This window comes from Malaclemys terrapin, chromosome 1 (assembly GCF_027887155.1).
Source record: "Malaclemys terrapin pileata isolate rMalTer1 chromosome 1, rMalTer1.hap1, whole genome shotgun sequence".
Lineage (NCBI taxonomy): Eukaryota > Metazoa > Chordata > Testudines > Emydidae > Malaclemys > Malaclemys terrapin.
Genome location: NC_071505.1, coordinates 237,265,784 through 237,286,907, shown reverse-complemented (window position 1 = coordinate 237,286,907; position 21,124 = coordinate 237,265,784). Strand labels below are relative to the sequence as shown.

General features: G+C 46.8%; 2 protein-coding genes across 10 annotated transcripts in view; both read right to left on the bottom strand.

Moving 5' to 3' along the window:
- Positions 1–4,230, bottom strand: part of IL18R1 (interleukin 18 receptor 1) — a 36,541-nt gene extending 32,311 nt beyond the window's left edge. For 2 of the 3 annotated variants that reach the window (XM_054016535.1, XM_054016537.1), the window contains exon 1: positions 3,343–3,559. The gene's annotated coding sequence lies outside the window, so the exon portion shown is untranslated. Of the gene's footprint in view, positions 1–3,342; positions 3,560–4,141 lie in introns of those variants that run through there. The other variant, XM_054016536.1, reaches the window with a different exon arrangement.
- Positions 4,231–15,851: 11,621 nt separating this feature from the next.
- The window catches only part of IL1RL1 (interleukin 1 receptor like 1), a 33,955-nt gene continuing 28,682 nt past the window's right edge, over positions 15,852–21,124 (bottom strand). For 5 of the 7 annotated variants that reach the window (XM_054010163.1, XM_054010148.1, XM_054010183.1 and 2 more), the window contains one exon: positions 18,163–18,847. In XM_054010163.1, coding sequence (XP_053866138.1) covers positions 18,501–18,847 — 347 coding nt within the window. In that variant the 3' untranslated portion in view covers positions 18,163–18,500. Of the gene's footprint in view, positions 16,712–18,162; positions 18,848–21,124 lie in introns of those variants that run through there. The other 2 variants (XM_054010151.1, XM_054010156.1) reach the window with 2 other exon arrangements.

Below are 21,124 nucleotides of genomic sequence, written 5' to 3'. Positions count from 1 at the left end.
TAAGGTTCCATACCCTATCCTGAATAGAATATAAAGACTCAGGGATTATGCATAAAAACTAATGCAAGGTTTGTTTGTTGTTTAATTCTTTGAGTTTATATCGGGTTGCATATCTTCTAGCCGAACTTTTTTTTTCTAGAGGCAGGCATCCTAACCAGGTGAGATACAAAAATCATAGACCGCCTTTGAAAAAGGTAGTGAAAATGTGCACAGCTACCTAAGGTTTGAAACTGAAATCTGATAATTTATGGTTCTTAAATACTATTCTTTTTTTGGCAGATCACACCAGCATGATGAGTGGAACTTCTGATATAGACTCAGGAGCACCATTTAATATCTACTCTATTTAAACCTCACTTTCTCATCCTTTAGTAGCACAGTTTTGTTGATGCTGTTGTTGTTTTTTCCTTCTTAGCAGCATATTTTAAGAGTTTCCACTCTTGATTCAAACTATTCTTTGAAACAGGCAGAAGAGTGTTCAGGGAGGTTAAGGTACAGAGTGGTATGCAAAATACTTCATAATATCTGGACTTGTGACTAATAGTTGCTACTCATAGGCAAGACACACACTCTTAATTTCAGCTTGCTAGATTTGATTTTTTTCTCTTGGGTTTCTCCCACTCATGCTAGCAAATTGGGAGATTTAATCTCCTGAGCCACATTATCTGCCACCATCTTCATGTCACGATCAGGAAAAATGTGGGAGGGAATTGTTTCCGCTGAAATTTGTCTTATAAAAAGAGATTCTTTCAAAAAAGAGGAAGAAGTTGTGATGTTCAGAAAGGAATGAAAAACTATTTTTAAAAACGGTACTAGAACAAACCAAGGGAATGTTTCCTGTCAATAAAACATAAGGTCCGATACACCTCTACCCTGATATAACATTTTCGCATACAAAGTGGTAAAGCTCTGACACGCTGCTCTGAGCAGCATGTTAAGGGTGCTGGGGCCGAGGGGTTGGATAAAGGGCAGAGGGTCTTGGGGGGTGGTCAGGGGCTCCCTCCCTCAGCGCCTGGGAGGCAGGAGCTGTGGGGAGCACTTTTGGGGGCCCCGCAGTCCCAGAGTGGCCCTGGGGATTAGCGGGGGGCCGGGAGCAGCCCGCTCCGCTTCCCTCGCCCTGGCCCCAGCTGTGTTGCTCGGGGGAGAGGGCTTGGGGGATGGGATCCCCCCCCCCCGCACTCACCAGCAGCAGCAGAGCAGCCCGTCCCCAGCCTGCTCCACTCTGCCACTTCCCCAACCTCCCCGCACTCACCTGCGGCGGAAAGCGGAGATGACAGAGTAGAGCGGGCTGTGGCCGCGTCGCTCCGCTTCCCGCCGCCGGTGCGTGCGGGGGGCGTCCTTTCCCCAACCTCCCCGCACTCACCAGCGGCGGGAAGCGGAGCGCTGCGGCTGGGAGGTGGCGGAGTGGAGCGGGCTGGGGCCGGGCTGCTCCGCTTCCCGCCGCTGCCGGTGAGTGCCTGTCAGGGGGTGGAGGGCATGGACAGGGGACAGGGAGCAGGGGAGTTGGGTAGGGGGTGGGGTCCTGGAGGTGATTAGGGACGGGGGTCTCTGAAGGGGGCGATCAGGGAATAAGGAACGGCAGGCCAAAGCAAGTTTGATATAATGCGGTCTCACCTATAACACGGTGAGATTTTTTGTCTCCTGAGGACCACGTTATATCGAGGTAGAGGTGTATCTGAAGAATACAGGAAAACTCACCAGGCTAAGTGACATGTTAGTAACAGGGAATGACAGGTTTCCAGGTGAAACTAGGAAAAACCAATTCTCATTACTTTATATTAGGCCTCAATCCAGCAAAGCATTTAAAAATATGCTTAAAATTATGCATACTCGTGAGCATTTTGCTGAAATGAGACTTTAAAGACTGAAGAGGGAAGAATGCTCAGCGGTTCTATGTGAACTGCTGACTTGCAGGGAACACTAGAAGAGGCAAGGGAGTTTAAATCTCTTTATCAACACCGATTCACTGCCCAATGGATAATATGCAGTCAAGAATGTTAGCATTTCAGAATTGGTGAATAAAGGACCTGCAATCCAAATTTCTTAGTAAGCGATCATTCCTGTTGCCGTTACAACGGTTTTAAGGAGAATATAACATACCGGAGTCCTGGGGTATGTTATATTCCTTGTTGCATGGCATTAGCTGGCCTGATTAAACTAGCCCAGGGGTGGGCAAACTACGGCCCCGGGGTCGCATCCGGCCCTCCAGGTGTTTTAATTCGGCCCTCAAGCTCCTGCTGGGGAGTGGGGTCCAGGACTTGCCCAACTCCACGCGGCTCCCAGAAGCAACAGCATGTCGTTCCCCTCTCCAGCTTCTACATGTAGGGGCAGTCAGGGGGCTTCACACACTGCCCCCACCCCAAGCTCCAGTGGACGGGGCAGCGCACAGAGCCGCCTGGCTGTGCCTCTGTTGAAGCCGGAGGGGCGCCATGCTGCTGCTTCTGGGAGCTGCTTGAGGTAAGCTCTGCCAAAAGCCTGGACGCCCACCCTCTGAACCCCTCGGTCCCAGCCCGGAGCATCCTCCTGCACCCCCAACCCCTCATTCCCAGCCCCACCTCAGAGCCCGCACCCCCAGCCGCAGCCCACACCACAACCCCCAATTTTGTGAGTATTCATGGTCCGCCATACGATTTCCATACCCAGATGTGGCCCTCGGGCCAAAAAGTTTGCCCACCCCTGAACTAGCCCTTCTGTAAGCCAGTTTGATTCGGTGACATTTCTTTGGTGCCAAGGATCAGCAAAGATGGTCACAATGAGGTCTCAGAGCTATCAGCTGTTCAATAGTGTATCATAGTATATATGTAGGTAAACGATCATGTAAGTGGCAGACAAACATTTAAAAGCAGAAAAAATGAATAATCTGTGCCTGCGAAATTACTGAATGAGCAGTCAGGAAACTGACGGTGAGATGGGGCGGGGGGGATTCCCCTGGCTCACATACAGTGAAAACCTTGCTTACTGTGAGTAACATATTGTCTCAACTGGAGGCTAGCACATCGCTGATTCTACAGGCGAATACACCTCCGCGTGTCTGGCTCGCACAGGGGACCTCGGCACAGGGACCCTCTGCTCCGCAGCGAGCGACCCTCCTTCTGCGCATCCTTCGCTTGGCGGGGACAGGAGAGTTCCGCCTTCCCGGCGAGGGCGCGGGGGCTGAAGGACGGGCTAGCTCTGGCTACCGACTCGCTGAAGAAGTTGGGGTGGTTTTGGCCAGCCCGGCCTGGGAACAGCCCGGGGGATTCCCTAGTAGCGACAGATCCTCATTGTAGGTTCAGAGGTGCCCAGTCAGCACCAAAGAGCTTCACCCCCCGGCTCCCCCCCGCCAGGGACTAGCTCTCTTACCGGCTCCTGTCGCGGCAGCGGGCAGCGGCGAAGGAGCAGAAACCCGGCCTGACAGGGAGACGCGCTTCGCTCTGCTCCGCTGGCTCCGCTTCACCCGCGCAGGGCGAGAGGAGAAGCGCCCGGGGCAGGGAGGGGAAGCGCCGAGCGCCCCGGGAACAGCAGAGGAGCCCGGGCAGGGAGCGCGCCCCGGGGCAGAGCAACAGGCGCCTGCAGAGGAGCAGCCTCCGGGGCTGCCAGCCAGGAAGGAGCCGCCCGCAAAGCGCCCCCGTCCTGGCCAGGCTCGGGCTCCGCCTGCCCAGGGCATTGCGCCCCGCGCGGCGCCGGGCTGCTGCTGAGGCGGGAACTGCAATCCGCGGGCAGCCGGGACCAGCCGCGCTTTGCTGCGCGGAGCCCTGGCCCCTGCGGCTGCTCTCCGTGGAAAGGGGCCGCGGCTGGGCCCGGCCCCACTTGCTGTACAGACTCTCCCCGGTTAACATTCTAGGCTGCGTGGGAGAGCGCTGTCATTACCCCACGTCCAGCTGGGGAAACTGCGGCCCAGTCTCCGCTCCCAGTACAGGCCAGTCAGGCGCCCCCGACAAGCTGGCTGCCCCCTGACTTGACTGGCCGTGGCAGTGCAGGCTTAGGTCTCAACCACAGCAGCTGTTCTAACCGAGGCCGGGGCCAGTGCCACTCCTGGGTCTCTGACTTCAGGCTCCTGGAGCTGGAGGGCTGGAAGGGACGTTGAGGTTTCATCCAGGCCTAGGGTTGCCAACTCTCCAATGTTTCAAAACCAGGCATCCCCACCCAAAGGCTCACTCACCATAAAGAGAAGAGGGAGGCTGACGGGGACCGTGGTTCTCCTGCTCTGGCCAGCAGCAGCTCGAGGCAAAGAGTTCTCAGGGAGCTTCCTGCAGCTGTGGGAGGTTCCTGGAGGTATGTCTGACCAGGCCCTGTACAGGAGAAGTGTCCTCCCCAGCCCCGCTGGGAGGGGACTAGTGGCTGAGTCCAGCTCTGCCCCTCTTTGGCTCTGGGGCCAGCACTTGGGGGCTAAAGGAGTCTTGGGCTGGTGGGATCGGGGGCACGACAGATATGCAGTGACTGGACTTTTGGTGTCCAGTCAATACTTCTGACCAGAGCCTGTATGGGTCCCCTTAAAACCGGACTTACCTGTCAAAAACTGGACACCAGGCAACCCTATCAAGGCCAGACCCCAGTGCTGAGGCAGGACCAAGTAAATGCACACCATCCCTGATATGTGTTTTGCTAACATTCTTAAAACCCTCCACTGACAGGTTTCACAACCTCCCATGGAAGCCTATTCCAATGCTTACCTATCCTTAGTGTTAGAAGGTTTTTCCTAAACCCTTGCTGCAAATTAAGTCCATTACTTCAGTGAATATGGAGAACTACTGATCATCATCCTCTTTATAACACCCCTTAATATATGTGAAGACTGTTATCAGGGCCCTCCTCAGGCTTCTTTTCTCAAGACTATACATGCCCATATTTTTTAATCTTTCCTCATAGGTCATATTTTCTAAACCTTTTATCATTTTTGCTGTCCTCCTCTGGGACACTCCAATTTGTTCCTCTTTCTTGAAGCATAGCATCCAGAACTGGACACGGTACTCCAGCTGAGCCCTCACCAGTGCCAAGCAGAACAGGAAAATTACATATCTTGTCTTCCATTCAACAATCCTGTTTACATCCCAGAATATTAGCCTTTTTTGCAGCTGCATCACATGGTTGACTCATATTCCATTTGTGATCCATTGTAAGACCCAAATCATTTTCAGCAATAAATAAATAAATAATTTATAATTATTTTAATCAGACTACTGCCTAGCTAGTTATTCTCCATTTTGTAGATGTGCATTTGATTTTTCCTTCCTCAGTGAAGCACTTTTCACTTGTCTTTGTTGAATTTCATCTTGTTGATTTCAGACCAGTTCTCCAATTTGTGAAAGTCATTTTGAATTCTAATCCTTTCCTCCAAAGTGCTTGCATCTCCTCCCAGCTTGGTGTCATCTGCAACTATTATAAGCATTATCCAAGTCATGAATAAAAATATTAAATAGTACTGGACCGAGGACAGATCCTCGTGGGCTCTCAAGAAATATACACGGTCCTCCCAGTTTGACAATGAACCGTTGATAACTACTCTTTGAGTATGGTGTTTCAACAAGATGTGCATCCACTTTATAATAATTTCACATAGACCACATTTCCCTAGTTTGGTTATGAGCATGTCGTGGGATTGTGTTAAGAGGCTTACTAAAATCAGGCTATATCATGTCTATTGCTTACCCCCATCCAATAGGCCAGTAACCCTATCAAAGTTATACTAAAGGTTTGTCTTAAAACACTACAGCAGCACAACTGTGCCGCTGTAGTGCTCCAATGTAGATAATACCTACACGGACAGGAGTGGTTCTTCCATCGGCATGGGTAATCCACCTCCTCAACAGGCAGTAGCTAGGTTAATGAAAGAATTCTTCCATCAGCCTAGCTCTGTCTACACAGGACTTAGGTTAGTTTAACTATGCCGCTCTGGGGTGTGGATTTTTCACATCCCTGATCAACGTAGTTAAACCAACTTAATTTTCTAGTGTAGGCCAGGCCTAAAGTATTGTCAGGACCTAAAAACAGAAAAACTTAAACATTTAGACAGGTCTGTTACCATTGATCTAGCATGGATGCTAGCAATAGTGAAAACTGTAATATAGACAGCCATGTCATCTAGACCTGCTCTGAGCAGGAGTAGATGACACAACGGTCAAATGGCCTATGGTCGGTCTACACCTTCCTGAGCAGCTTAGGTCATGGTCAATGTAATCAGATTGACACAGTGATAGAGTAGATACTGTGTTACTTATGTCAACTGTTACTGGCCTCCAGGAGCTGTCCCACAATGCCCCACACTGACAGCTCTGGACACTGTTGTGAATTCCGCTAGGGGCTCAGGGGTCAGGTAGACAGAAAGCCATCTCTCCCCTTTAAATTTTTGAAATTCCTTTTCCTGGTTGCTCAGCTTGGTGAGTACACCTAGCAACTCTCCATTGTTGAGTGCAACTGCCCAGCCGACCATGCCAGCTACATACTGCAGGTGTGCTCCTTCCTGGAGTACACAGGACATATTGGCTCTCCTGGGCCTGTGGGGAGAAGAGGCTGTGCAGGCACAGCTCCAATCCAACAGTAGAAACATGGACATCTACAAGCAGATTGCTCAGGGGATGCAGGAGAAGGGGTATGGCAGGAACCAGCAGCAGTGCCGCATGAAAGCCCAGGAGCTGGGGCAAGCATATCAGAAGGCCAGGAAGGCCAACAATCGATCGGAGACCCCACCACCACGCCCAACAGCACCATGAGTACTTCCGAGGAGCCGGAATCACAGGCCCCTGCCTTGAGTAGGAAAGAAGAGGAGGAGGCGTATGGGAAACAGGCGACCAGGGAAATCCAGCTGCCATCCAGCCAGTCCCACCAGTGGAACATGGGTGAGCCTCATGCAGGGGGAGGAACCTCTGGTAAGTATGCAGTTTGCTTTGAAATTACATAGCTGGAACCCCCAAAGTAGCAGTTAACAGTACATCTGTTAATTTACTCTTCTTTTACTTGAAAAGGTAGTGAAAAAAATAAGAGAAGTAGGGTTGCTATCTGCTTTTCATTCCGCTCTAGAGTTAGGCAGAGGGGGGGGCCACACAGAGCAGTTTGTTTATGTGGACCAGGATGTCCTATGAATCCTCCATAGGATTCTAGATGAAACTTTCATGGAGGTACTCTGTAGTTCTCTGCTGGAGGTTTCTGGGAGGCCTGCCTTATTTCTTCTGCCGTGCTATGACGCATTCCCACACCATTCAGCAATTACTTCAACAGGCACCATTGCAATTCACAGGATAGCAGCATATGGGCGCAGGCAGAATCGGGACTCCAGCACCGGCTGTGCTTTCTCTACCTCCGTTATCCTAGGGAGTGAGATATCAGCTAAAATCACCACCTCCTGTGTAAAATGGTGCCAGTATTCAGTGCTATTTCCCTATACAACCATAATTATGTCAACAAGCTATTCCACCCTCATTTCCCTAACACTCTGCCGCCCTCCCGGCCCCATTCTATCAATCCCAAGCAGAAGTGAAAATGTGGTGCTTGCAACTTTTGGGGAACAAGGGGAGTGAGTTCAGTATCTTAAGTTTCAGTTTCCGTCACAAATACACTGACAATTAGGGTGACCAGACAGCAAATGTGAAAAATCGGGACAGGTGGTTGGGGGCAATAGGAGCCTATATAAGAAAAAGACCCAAAAATCGGGACTGTCCCTATAAAATTGGGACATCTAGTCACCCTACTGACAATGGTGCCTGTATGTTTTTCTGCAGCTGCTGACATTGTAGCCTTCAGTGTCTCCCCCTCCACACCCTCAGAATGACTAAGCCAGATACAGAGGAAAAAGAAGAGGACTTGGGATGACATGTTCCTGGAGATCCTACAAGCTAGTCCTGCATCAGAGAACAAGACCAGGGCCTGGAGAATCACCCTTGCAGACAGCCTGGAGAAGGATATAGTCGGGAGGAGAAAGGAGCAGGAAAAGGAGAAGGAGGTATAGCTTGACATGTTTGCGCTTTTCAGACAGAGAACAGAGATGCTGCAGGCTTTGGTGGATCTGCAGGTTCAGCAATCCTGTGCTCGCCTCCCTCTGCAGCCTATAGAGATTGTAATATTAGGACCTCCCTATACCCCCCCCTCTACATTCCATGTAACCTCAGCAGTCAGAGCATCATGCTTACCACTCCACCCAGGGGGACTTTAAAGACAATCACAGCTTCACATATCATGACCTGTGAAAGCCATTGTTGATGTATGTGTACCTGAAATGGAGTTTTTCTTTCCCCTTCATAAGTTCTGTTCCCTTCATTTATCAATGTTTTTTATAATTGCTTGGTTCATGTTACAGAATAAAATTCTATCTTTGGAACAAAATTAATCTTTATTATTATTATTAAATAAATCTGGTGCTGAGCTGGTCTGACACCCACCAATTTCCTATTACTTCATTTTGTCACAGAACCCATTACATCATTCACAGACAATATTAATAGGTGCATTGACAATGTTATATTCCTACATACAGAGCAGTCACTGCAAGATTCATACCAGGCTGCAAAGGAGCAAGATCAGGTGCAGCACACTACAACAACACACACTACTCTGGCTCACTATTAAAATGGTCTTTCAAAGCCTGCCTGAGCCAGATAGCTCCGCACTGAGCTCTTCTAACAGCCCTTGTATCTGGCTGTTCAAATTCAGCCGACAGCTGCTCCACCTCTGTCCTCCACCCCAGCGGAAACTTTTCCCCCTTTGCTTCACATATTCAGGACACAGCAAGCAGCTATAATCATTGGGATATTTTTCTCACTGAGGCCCAATCTTATAAGAAAACAATGCCAACGACCCTTCAAATGACCAAAGGCACATTCAACTGTCATCCTGCACCTGCTGACCCCATATAATTGAAGTGTTCCTTGGTGCTGTTGACGTGGCCGATATATGGCTTCATGAAGCATGGTAGCAAGGGGCTTCAGGATCACTACTGGCATTTCAACATTCCCCAATGGTAATCTGACCGTTGCGGAAAAAAAAGTCCCTGCTTGCAGCTTTCTGAACAGTCCTGTGTTCCTAAAGATGCACACATCATATACCTTCCCTGACCAGCCCACATTGATGTCAGTAAAGTGTCCCTGGTCATCCACCAGTGCCTGCATTACCATAGAAATGTAGCCTTTTCTGTTGATGTACTCTGTGATGAGGTGGTCTGGTGCTAAAATAGGGATATGCCTGCCATCTATCACCCCTCGACAGTTAAGGAACCCCATTGCTGCATAAATCATCCACCATGTCCTTCACATTGCCCAGAGTCACAGTTCCACATAACAGGAGGTGATTAATGGGCCTGTACACTTGCATGACAATGTCCCTTGCAGTGGATTTCCTGACTTCAAATTGATTCCTGACTGATCGGTAGCAATCTGACATTGCGAGTTTCTATTGTGCAATCGCCACTCGCTTCTCAATTGTTAATGCGGCCCTCATTTTGGTGTCCCATTGCCAAAGCGCTAGGGCAAGTTTGGCAGGAATGTGGTCTTGCGCAGCCAAAAGTTCTGCAGCCTCTGCTCATTATCCCAAATCTGCACAACCCATTAGTCAGTGCTTGTTTCTTGGGCCCAAAACTGGCACTCCATCTCCAGCTGCTTCATGAATGCCACTAACAACCTTGAATTGTTTCTTTCTATGTGCCACAGCAACCTAGCCTCCAAGAAATCATCATGTTCCCCATGGCTCCTCTTGTAGCTCTGCAAATACTGGAGGATCATGCACCCTGTGCTTGCAATGCTCCTGACAATAGTGCAGAGCTGTGCAAGCTCCATGATTCTCTCAGAAATGGCAAGCAGTGGGGAGGGACATGCAGGTTTGTGCAGTTTTTGAAAAGAAGGTGTAATATACTGGGGGAGGCAGATGAAATTATGGGATGGAGAACACTGCATTATGGGAAATTGATAGCATGCTTTCAGTTACACCAGTGCAACTTGTTTCAGCCCCCCATCAGGCTTTTCAAAAACTTTCCAAAACACCCTGCGCTGGATGGTGGCAAGTTTCACAGTGGAATACCTACCCACAGTGCACTGCTCTCTGCATTGATATAAGAACTCCTGGTGAGGACATGCACTGCTGACACAAGGTGCAAAGTGTTGAAATGTACAAGTGATAACTGCAGCGGCTGTATGCCAACGTACCTGAGTCGACATAATTTTGTAGTGTAGACATGGCCTCAGAGTAAGTGACTTACTCGGGGCTTGTTTACACAGGAAAGTTATACTAGTATAAGATATGAAATTAAACCAATATAGTTATACCAGCATAACACCCAGTATGGACACATTCCAGTATAAGATGGCCAGTTTTAGCTTACATCATTTGGGAAGTGGTTTAAGCGAAATAAAAAAAAAGCCACCTATATTTCAGAATAAGAATTTCCCCACAGAGGGTTAGACTAGTATAACCATTCCAGTAGAACTATACTGGTTTAACTGGTAAAACGTTACCATGTAGGCACAGAGCCAGATGTATAAAGGTATTTAGGCACCTGAAGATGCAGATAGGTGACCAAGTCAACTGCTTAAGCACTACTGACATTTTCAGAGCCACACCAAAGTCCCCATAGCACCTATTTTCCCACCTATCAGTACCTATTGACATTTCAAAAGACAACCAGTACCCCCATGGCAAAGGGCCAAGGCCATAGGATCTGGGGCTCATTCCTAGGTGCAGCCCCAGCCTGAACCATCAGAACATGTGCACAGATGCACCTGCCACCTTTCAGTCCCCTTGCTGAAAGAGAATCCCCTGAATGCCTATTTGGCCTTTTCAACCTAGGTGGCTGCATGCCTATCTCACTGTAGGCATAGAGGGATCAACCTGACACCTGTCACCTGCCATGGCCTGCATCAGGAGAACCACATGGGGGCCACTAATAGGTGAGTGGCAGCAATATGCCCATTCAAAAGACACAAGGTGGGAAGGAACTTCAGGGTGAATGTGAGAGTTATTGGCATGAGCCAGAGAAACAGATGTGTGTGACGAGACATTTTTGAGTTTGACAGAGTTTAGTTGCTGAGGGATGGGGATTGGGTTAGGTGAACAGGGGGCGGGGGAGGTAGTGGGACACAGCAGGGGAAGAGAAGAGTGTATGGAAAGCTCAGGTAGTCAGATAAGGTGGGGCAGGTGGAACCCAGCTAGGTAGGGCTAGAAAGCTGTGAGGGCATCCTCAGGAAATGGGGAAAGGGCTGGGTCAGAGCTAGTGAGCAGGATCACCAGTGGATGGAAGAGGGAGTAAGAAGGCTGCTGGGTTGAGGCGGGGAGGCCGGAGAGCAGAAAATCATTTGGAACAGCTGCATAGTACCATTCCTAATAGAAATGAAGGAGACAGTGCAAATGGAGACCAGTGCTGAGCTGGAGGGGGCATGGAGATACCCATACCCACACCCTTACATCTACCAGCCTCCCAGCAGCTTCCTTGGGCTACCTGAGCAAGTCTGCATACAGAAATATAGGTTGACCCAGAAGTCCATCCATGACCTCTGCAATTTACCCAACAATAATCTCTACACCATCATACAATGGAACCAGGCACTCCTAGAGCCCATCAGAGTCATCCCTGCCTTGGATATTCTGGCTACTGGATCATCCCAGAGACTCATAGGCGAGACCATAGGAATAACCCAGTCCACTGCCTCCTACGTAGTGCACCAATTCCTGAGGTTCTGCTGAACTACACCCTTGACTATGTTGGTTTCCCAATGCATAGACGAATGCATCAGAAGAACATGTGAGCGTTTGATAGGTTTGTCACTGCATTTCCCATCTGTACTCAGAGTTGAGGATGGCACTTATGTCACCATAAGGAAGCTGAGCATAGATATATACGCTTACATCAATAGATATACAGCATACACTCTCAACATGATGGCTGCCTGCAATGAACAATTCCGGTTCACGGAAGTCATCCTGGATCCTGCCATGACTCTCACATCTGGGCGATGGCAGGACTCTCAAGGCACTTCATCAAAGAGGAATTCCCAGCAGGGTGGCTGCTAGATAGGAAATTCACACACCCTCTCGCCCCCTCCCCCCCACACACACACACAGTGCATCCCCACCCCTTCCTTCCGTGACCAAGCACACCTTATCCCAACCCACTGCCAATACTACAGTGCAAGACACGCATAATGGTATGGGTTCTTTCTCCTTGCTTCACATGTTTCCTTCACAGAAGAGAGACAATATCATAGGCGCCAACCCGATGTGAGCTCCAGGGCTGGAGCACCCACGGAAAAAAACAGTGGCTGATCAGCACCCACCAGCCACCAGCCACCCACCAATCAGCTCCTCCCTCTTCCCTCCCAGCGCCTACTGTCCACCACCAATTAGCTGTTTGGTGGCAGGCAGGAGGCACTGGGTGGGGGGGGAGGAGTGGGGCAGGAAGAGGCAGAGCAAGGGTGGACTTTGGGTGGAGTGGGGGTAGGGCCTAGGGCGGAGCAGGGAAACCAACCCCAGGGAAAGCTGAAATTCAGCACTTGTCAACAATATCCCACACAATCATGGTTCATGATGCCATTGTCAACTCTCAGACTGAAAACCCATTATCATCATACCCACTAAACCACTCAGCCAGTAATAGTGAGAGAGCCTTTGGCATCAAGATTCAGTGGAGGTGTCTTCATCTGTCTTGTGGCACACTGCAGTATAAGCCCAGGTGGGTCAATGGGATATTCCTGGCATGCTGCATCTTGCATAATATAGTAGTGCAACACGGAATACCTACAATGTATAGGAATTGGGAAGTACCCCTTTAATTAGTTGGGAAGCTATGTAGTGGGCCTCCCCATCTTCTATTGCAAAAGCTACTGAGTGCTTATGGTATGGAGCAACAATGTATATATATATATATATATATATATATATGTTAAAAACATTTATTTGGAACACAACTGTGTCTATGTGGTTTCCTCATAGTCTTAATGTTGTGTAGAGAGGGAAGACACCTCCTCTATCTATAATGTGGGAAGAAGGGGGGTGCATTAGGGGATGTTCTCTGCAAACCACTGCTCATTTTTGTGTTTTAGATTTTTGGGTTGGTGGCAGTAATCGCAGCATGTCTGGAGCACTGTGCCAGGGTGCAGGGCCTGCCTGGAAAGATGGGCTGGGACGGGGTCAGCCAACCCCCCTCTGACCTTGCATTTACGATACCATATAGAAGCAGGGCTGCCAGAGACAGATTGGTTCAATTGACCCTGAGTAGGCTGCTGGGAGGGGGTCAGGGTTACAGAGCCAGGGGTTAGATTTACAAAGGTGATTGTGTTCTGGGGGAGGAAATAGACACACAAGAGTGCTAGGATGTGGGTAAGGACTGGTAAAAGAGAAGGGATCAGGTGTTTTGGCATGGCCTGAGAAACAGAGATACCTGGGGGCTGAGGATCGGTATAGGTTCTTGGTGGGTTACCGGGCTGTGGCACATTGTAGGGAAGGATTGGTTTAGGGCATGTCCATACAGCAAGTTAGCACATGGCATCCTGGGGTGTAAATCTACAGCGCTCCAAGATGCCACACACTAACTGTCCACGTGGACCTTGCTGCTGAGCACTAAAAACTCCCTAGTGTGCTTTGCATACTGCTGTTTCAAATCAGAGTAGCTCAAAGTGCACTAGGGAATTTTTAGTGTGCAGTATCTGGGTCCACAGGGACAGTTACTGCGCAGCCTGCTGGAGAGCTGTAGATTTACAACCCAGCTTGCAGTGCTCTAACTCTACCTACAAACAAATCCTTAGTCTGCGGGAGACGTTGAGCAGTGGTGACAGGCTGGTTCACTGATGGACTGTGTTGGGGGAAGAATGGGCCAAAGCAGGAGCATGTGCTTGATGCTGAATCTATGCATGGATGGGTTCCCCATCAGGAAAAACACACGACAATAGGTACAAGATGGTTAGTAGCGTGACTGGGTCTGTGATATCATCCAGAACCTCAGTCTGGCTCTCCTACTTATCATGCATAGCAGTAATGGCCTGTCACACCCCACACAGCTGACCAGAGATCTGACCCTTGGCTGCATTAATAGTCCTGATTTTGATCTCACAGTGAGTTCTCATTTACACTGGTGTCAGAGCAGAATCAAGTCCAATGTTCTGAGTCCACAGAGAACACAACTGCCTTATAACAGAAAAGCAACCTGACTATAGGAAATATCCACACTTCAGGACTGCAACATGATCTGATCATCATGAAAATCAAACAGACTGAAAAATGTGCCACATTGAGACAGCCATGGTCACCTAATTAAACATCTAGTGAACGTTATTTGCTTTAAATGAGTTTTCACACAATCTTTTTTTTTCTATTCAAGATTATTTTCTATCTAAACAGAAGGGCTAACTTTAAAAACTGGAACGTGAGAACTTAGTTGCAAAACAACTTCCGTCTTAAATAGCAACACATCCTAGAGTCATGACCACAGGAAAAAACAGTACTTTGCCTTTAGCCTGCGGTATTCTGTTAGTCTATCCTCCCATTTCTGCATGCAGTCATTTCTCAAGTAGGCATTAACTCACTTTAAAGGTCTGTTGCAATATTGCCAGCCCCAGGTGTTCTAAAACCAGGCCCCCAACTCATGACAGTGGCTTAATAATCATGAGATTTTAAACAAATGATAAATTATGGGTTCTTTTTATTTGCCTTCTGCTTTCTGACCCTTTAAGGTTCATCTTTTTTGAGCTTTTCTCCATAACCAGCTGGGCTAGAAACTTACTTTTTAAAAATTAATAAATAAAAGCTGAGATTATCACGAGAAAATGATTCCCCAAGGCCTCGGCTTTAAGAAAGCCAGCAAATATTATGCGGGTTGGTAACATTTTGTTTGAATGGGCCTATAACAAGAGTTTAACTTTTTCAACATATGAATGGATCGGGGACATACAATTCCCTTTGTATATTAACTCTGCTATAAAAAGTCTCTGGCCAGCTGACTTCATTATCTTCAAAATGAAAATTTTTCAAAGGCTGAGAAATAGAGACACTATTACCACACAAATGATATTTACCCCTGTTACACTTACCTTCAGCATAGAAAACAGTTCCTTTGGTGGTCAATTACTGCACAACAGAGTCCACAATAATGTGAATTAAAGTAAACTGTAATTTTATGGTACCAAATTTATAGTTTTTAGATAATGACAAATATGTGGTATATAGAAAAATACACATCAGAAAATGTGCCTGATTTACCATTGCATTACTGCAGTTTTACTGACATAATTCAAGTGAAATCAGTGGCCAGATCCATTGAGATGCTCTGGCTGCTTTGTGCCACGCAGCAATGCAAAGCATTGCAATCATACCAGTGAATCTGGCTCAGTGGAGTTACAACTGTATAAAGCTGGAGTTTTGCAGTGGTAAATCAGGCCTTGGGTGTTTAACATGTTTGTACAAAGGGTTTATACACATTAAATACATGTAAGGGATACACAGCGTAAGTTGTAGTACGCAGGTTACGAAACCAACTTGGTTCATGTTAGCAGGTATCTCAGGTGAAACTCTGGCTCCATTGAAATCAATGTGAATTTTACCATTGACTTCAACAGGGCCAGTATGTCACTCCTCATTTCTCCATCTCTACCTTATGTTGTTGCTTCAGCTGGAGCACGCCATTGTGAGATGTACCATATCCAAAGATGAGAAGGCACAACTAATTGTATCACATCCGTATAACTTCCATGCCTTGGAGGCAAACAACTTTTCTTTTGCGAGGGGTATTTTATTCTTTACTGAGCTAGTGGACCTAGTACCTCAAAAGCCCTGTCTGCTCTCTCCGATCCTCAGTACATGTAAATCAGTGTAGCTCCATTGACTTCAATACGCCATTCCAGTTTACACAAGCTGAGAAACTGGCCCGCTGTATTTACTTCTATTAAATGTTTTTTAAGCTGACTGCAATCTAACAATTCCACTCACCCACTAGATGGTGCTCTGACTCCTCTTCATTACAAACTGAAAAACTGATCAGTTCTCAGAGATGAATGTTTCTATTTTACTCCAACACATCTTTCTGAATACTCTAATGAAACACATACTTTGGGATAGATATCTGTCATGTATGTGAGGCAGGATTCTCTATTTGGAAATAGATATTAAAGTAAAGGGGAGGGTAAATTTGCCAGGGATCCAATCAAACAGGCACAAACTCAGAGGAAATCTGAACTACAACCAGGCTGAATTTGTACATTTTCAGCTAAGGCAAATTAATGTCAAACATATTGTCAAATATAGTTGGTCAGGGGGAAAATATTCCACCAAAAATTTTCACCAAAATAGCTGAAAATTTAGACTTTTTGTCAAAACAAAACAAAACCTGAAAACCCATGGTGAATTTTCGACTAGCTCTACTTAAAAAAGCAAGTAAACTATTATTTAGAGATAGAAACAAGTGTGCTGTCTTTCCAACATTCTGACCATTCAAGAAACCCCATTCACACAAGAAAACCCTTCTTATCAATGCAGGAAAAAAAAAAGGACTTTCAGGCTCTTCTGTGAAGAACCTTATAACAAACATGCTTTTTCAATCGCTTGTAAGAATTTCTCTCTTATTTTCTGCATAGCTTGCTCTTTCCCATGTTCACATGCAAGGACACACATAAGAGGCCCCTATCTTCTTGCAAGAGCTGATAGAAGTCATTGCTTGATTTTCAGTTAAGCAAACCCACAGATTCTTCTCTGAATTTTACAAGATCTTGCTGGACCAGAATCTGGAATTATTCTTACAAACTCTCATGAACCTAAGAGAAAAAGATACCTGAAACAATCAAGCATACAAAATATCCCATTTTACTTCAGAATCCAATATCAAGCACAGCCACAATATTTAACTATTTGCAATTAATTTTGTTGATGATTTTGAAAATGTAGCAATTTTCATTAAAATCATCTTTCTGTAAATTTAGCTTTAAAATATTAATTTTAAAAACATGTTTACAGTACAATGAAAGTACACTGGAGTGATATTTTCTTTTTTTTTTTTTTTTTTTTTTACATTACAGAGATAATAAATTCACTACCTATATAAGGAATGTATTTTTATTCACATTTCAAATTTTTTATTCCAAGCATTCAAAAATACATAAGCAGCAGCATCTAAAGCATTTCTTAATTATTACTAGTATGTTGTTATAATTTTATTTATAATAGCATCTCATTGTGTTATAGGAGCCTCCCAAAACCAGAAGAGTCCCAGTCCTTGAGCTGAAGAGCTTACAAACTAAGCCTTTGATCCTGCTATCAGATACAAGTCAATGTAGCCCCACAAAGATAGTAGAACCCAGAATTAAAACCAGTATTAAATACGCTATAGTGCGATAAGACAAGAAGGAGAGTTTAGGGGATGAAGATTAGAGGGACCACCAGTTAGACAACATGATTACTTCACAAAATGATGGAGTAAGGAAGAGGATTTTAATTTGTTGCCATTCTTTTAAATTTTATGTAGAGTAAGAAGGATCTAGATCAGGGGACTCAAACACGCAGCCCTCGGGGTGATTTTCTGCAGCCTCTCGCAGCCCCCTGCCCTCCTCCAGTGTTTACCGGAGCAGCTCCGGCTGGACATGCACCAGGAGCAGGGCAGGCTCCATACCTGCCTGACCTGCCCTGCTCCGGGAAGAGGCTGGAACATGGGGAAAGGGGGGCGGAGGGGCTGTGTGTGTGGCTGTTGCTTCAGGCAGCACCCCCAGCAGCTCCAATTGACTGGGAACGGGGAACTGCAGCTGCTGGCAGTGGTGCCTGAAGCAACACATAGCCCCTCTGCTCCCCCTTCCAGCCTCTTCCCAGAGTGGGGCGGGAGCAGGGCAGACAGGCAGGCAGGGAGGGAGCCTGCCCTGCCCCCGGTACATGCCGGGCCAGGCCCTGCCCCCCGAAGCCCTCCTGCAGCCGAACCCCCTGCCCTGAGCCCCCTGCCGCACCCTGCACCCCGACCCCCTGCCTCACCCCGCACCCCTCCTGCATCCCAACCCACTGCCCTGAGCCCCATACTGCACCCCTCCTGCACCCCGACCCCCTGCCATACCCTGACCCCTGCCCTGAACCCCCTGCCGCACCCCGCACTCCTCTTGCACCCCAACCCACTGCCCTGATCCCCCTGTTGCACCCCTCTTGCACCCCAACCCCCTGCCCTGAGCCCCCTGCCACATCCTGCACCCTGACCCCTTGCTGTACCCCTCACCCCTCCTGCACCCCACACCCCAACTCCCTGCCCTAAGCCCCCACCACACTCCACACCTCTCCTGCACCCCTTGGGGGCAGAGTTGGGTTGGGGATTTTGGGGAAGGGGTTGGAATGAGAGCAGGGAATGAGTGAGAAGAGGTGGGGCATGGGCGGGGCCTCTTGGAAGAGGTGAAGTGGGGGCGGGGCCGAGGGCGGCAGGGGTGGGAGGTGTTAGTAATGCGGCCCTTGGGCCAATGTACTAGTCCTCATGTGGCCCTCATGGTCATTTGAGTTTGAGACCCCTGATCTATATCCTGATATTTACAGAAAGCAAACCAGAGCAGACAATTCAAACAGACAAAGTAACAGTATTTAAGAAAACTACCTATTTACACTGCATGGTTGAGTTGTGAAGGCTTGTGTATCAGTGGCATATGGTACCTCACAAGTTTCCAGAATTTAGAGTTGGATGCATGTGGACATTCTTTGTGCTTCTCTTTCCATTTTATGGTACCTTGCTGCTTGATGATGTACCTGAGGGATTCTTGCAAGCCCGCATAGTTCCCAATTGTCTCCATTTCAAGGAGGATCACCTTTATGTTGTTCTGAATGAGGGCACTGTATAAGGCAATCTGATGTTCATAACCAAATTCCTCACACTGAATTAGCTGTGGTGTTAGAATGATTATCAGTCTCCTGCTCTTCTGTATTCTCATTTCTAATGCATTGGCTGCATCTAATAATGTGCAAAAAAAAAAAAAAAATCACAAGATTGAGAGATTTCTTTTACAGACTCCTCTCTCCGCTCAATATATATTTTCATTGAATATAACCTCTGTCTCACTTGAATCTGAATTAGTCTCTCATTATGAATGGAAGCTGAAAAGCATACAGTAATCAAGGGTATTATTTCAAATGCTCTCTTTATTTGAAACCTTCATACACTGAGGATTCTTAACTACTGGTGCCCACTCTTTAGAGGGCATTTCTAATTTCGGTGCTTTACATAGTTTTGAAAACCTAAGGTAAAATTCAATGGATAATTGAGAATTATATCAGAGGTTCTCAAACTGATTCTCATGGAGAACTGGCTGGCTATATGCAGCTCTGAACTGCATAATCAGCTTCTCACATATTTCTTTTCAGGAATGCAGACATATGGTACAGTCAGATTAATAGGATCTCACTCCTTTGCTACTCACTCCTGGGATTCTGGGAATGATACAAGGATGTTGCGGCATTGGATATGTGATCCATATCATACCAGTCATTTCTATGCAGAACTCTCCACAATCTATGGGAAATTCTGTTTAAAAATAGATGGAACAATATGATCCAGTTTTATGAAGAAAGAAAAAAAATTGGTAAATGATCCAGTACACACACATAGAGCCATACTTTGCTCCTAATCTGTGTGTGTAATTTTAGTAGAAGTTGTGTACAGAGTTCAAGGACATGGTGTGGGCTTTTGTGAATATTATCAGAATTGGGCTGACAAAATGAACACAGAGCAAGACAAATCCATATTAGTGCAAGAAGCATGCTGTCTAGTCTACAAACATATGCAAATCCTAAGGAGACATGCAATAGCTGTGTTTTTTATTAACAAAATCACAGCTAAACTACTGTAGATCTGAGAGATGAAATTTCATTTTGGAACATAGGATTTGTCAAACCAGATTTGACCATTGATTCACAAAGTCCAGGATCCTGCTATTATCAGAGATCAATATTTGACATTTCACAGGAAGACAATATTCCCCTATCATCGGCTGGGGTCATCCATGTGTGCCCTCAGCTGGCCGAATATGGGCCTATTGGTCCAGTCATGACTATACTTCTCTTCAAGTTCTCTTCAATTACTGCACAGAAACCTTTTTTCTGTTAAATAACCCCACTGCTGGTTTACTTATTAACATTAGAGATAACTCAATCCATCATCTTTAAAGCAGACCTTTGTCATCTCCTACTTCTCCACACCTACTTCTTCAGCCACTCAATTACCTTTTCTGGGATGCAGTCCTCAGTTTCCTTCCCAACAGTTAACTGGAAATAATGTTCTCCAATCACAGGAGAGGTGTACTCTTCTCCCCCCCCCCCTCCCCATTTGAATCTCTGCCCTCTCTGGGCCTACCTTCTTTCCTGAAGGGTTTTCAAACAGCTCCCCACTGTTCTTTTTCAGGCCCCTTCTTGGAGTTCATCTTTCCATACAGCCTTTTAAAAGGGGCCAGACACGCTGTGGCACTCCCTATGCATTTGACCAATTATGCAACAGTATACTGTACTTGGATAAATAATTTCTTCTCCATACCTACAGAAAATGCCTTATAGAGTGCGATTTTATTGCCCTTATTTTATCAATCATATCTGTCTAAGATTACCAGCCAACAATTATCCAATCCTTGTTTTAAATCTAGTCATGTCATTTGACTTTTCCTATGCAACTGTATTTCAGTGATAGAGAGTGCCAATGATGAAGGGACTGAAATCAACTGGAGTCTTACCTCAAAGTTTTCCAAAGACTTGTGCTTGCATCAGTCCTTTATTACATGGCCAATGAGTATTTGATTAGTGCTTTATAGCCAGATCCTGCTACCCTACTCATGCAAGTTATCCCTCAGGAAACATCAGTGTGCATACAATTATGAGAAAGAGCAGCAGGATTGAATCCTAAACTGTTAGTCTGTGATTTTTCCCTTTTCGGTTTCTTGTAAAGCTGCTCACATTGGATTTAGCTGTGGCTTTGCCACAAGTCCTGAGTCTGCTTCTGAGGCACTGTCCCGTGAACCAGATTGTGCCTTTGGGTATGTGTACACTAGAGCTGGTGGTATAATTTCTGGTTTGGCTGTCAAACCCGCACAAGCTGTAATTGAGCTAGAGTGCTAAAAATAGAAGTGTAGCTGCTGTGGCATGAGCACCAGGAGAGGTTAGCCAACACAAGTACAATCCCATCCGAGACCCCCGGTATGCACTCTAGGCAGCTCATCCTGCCACCTGTGCAGCCATGGCTACA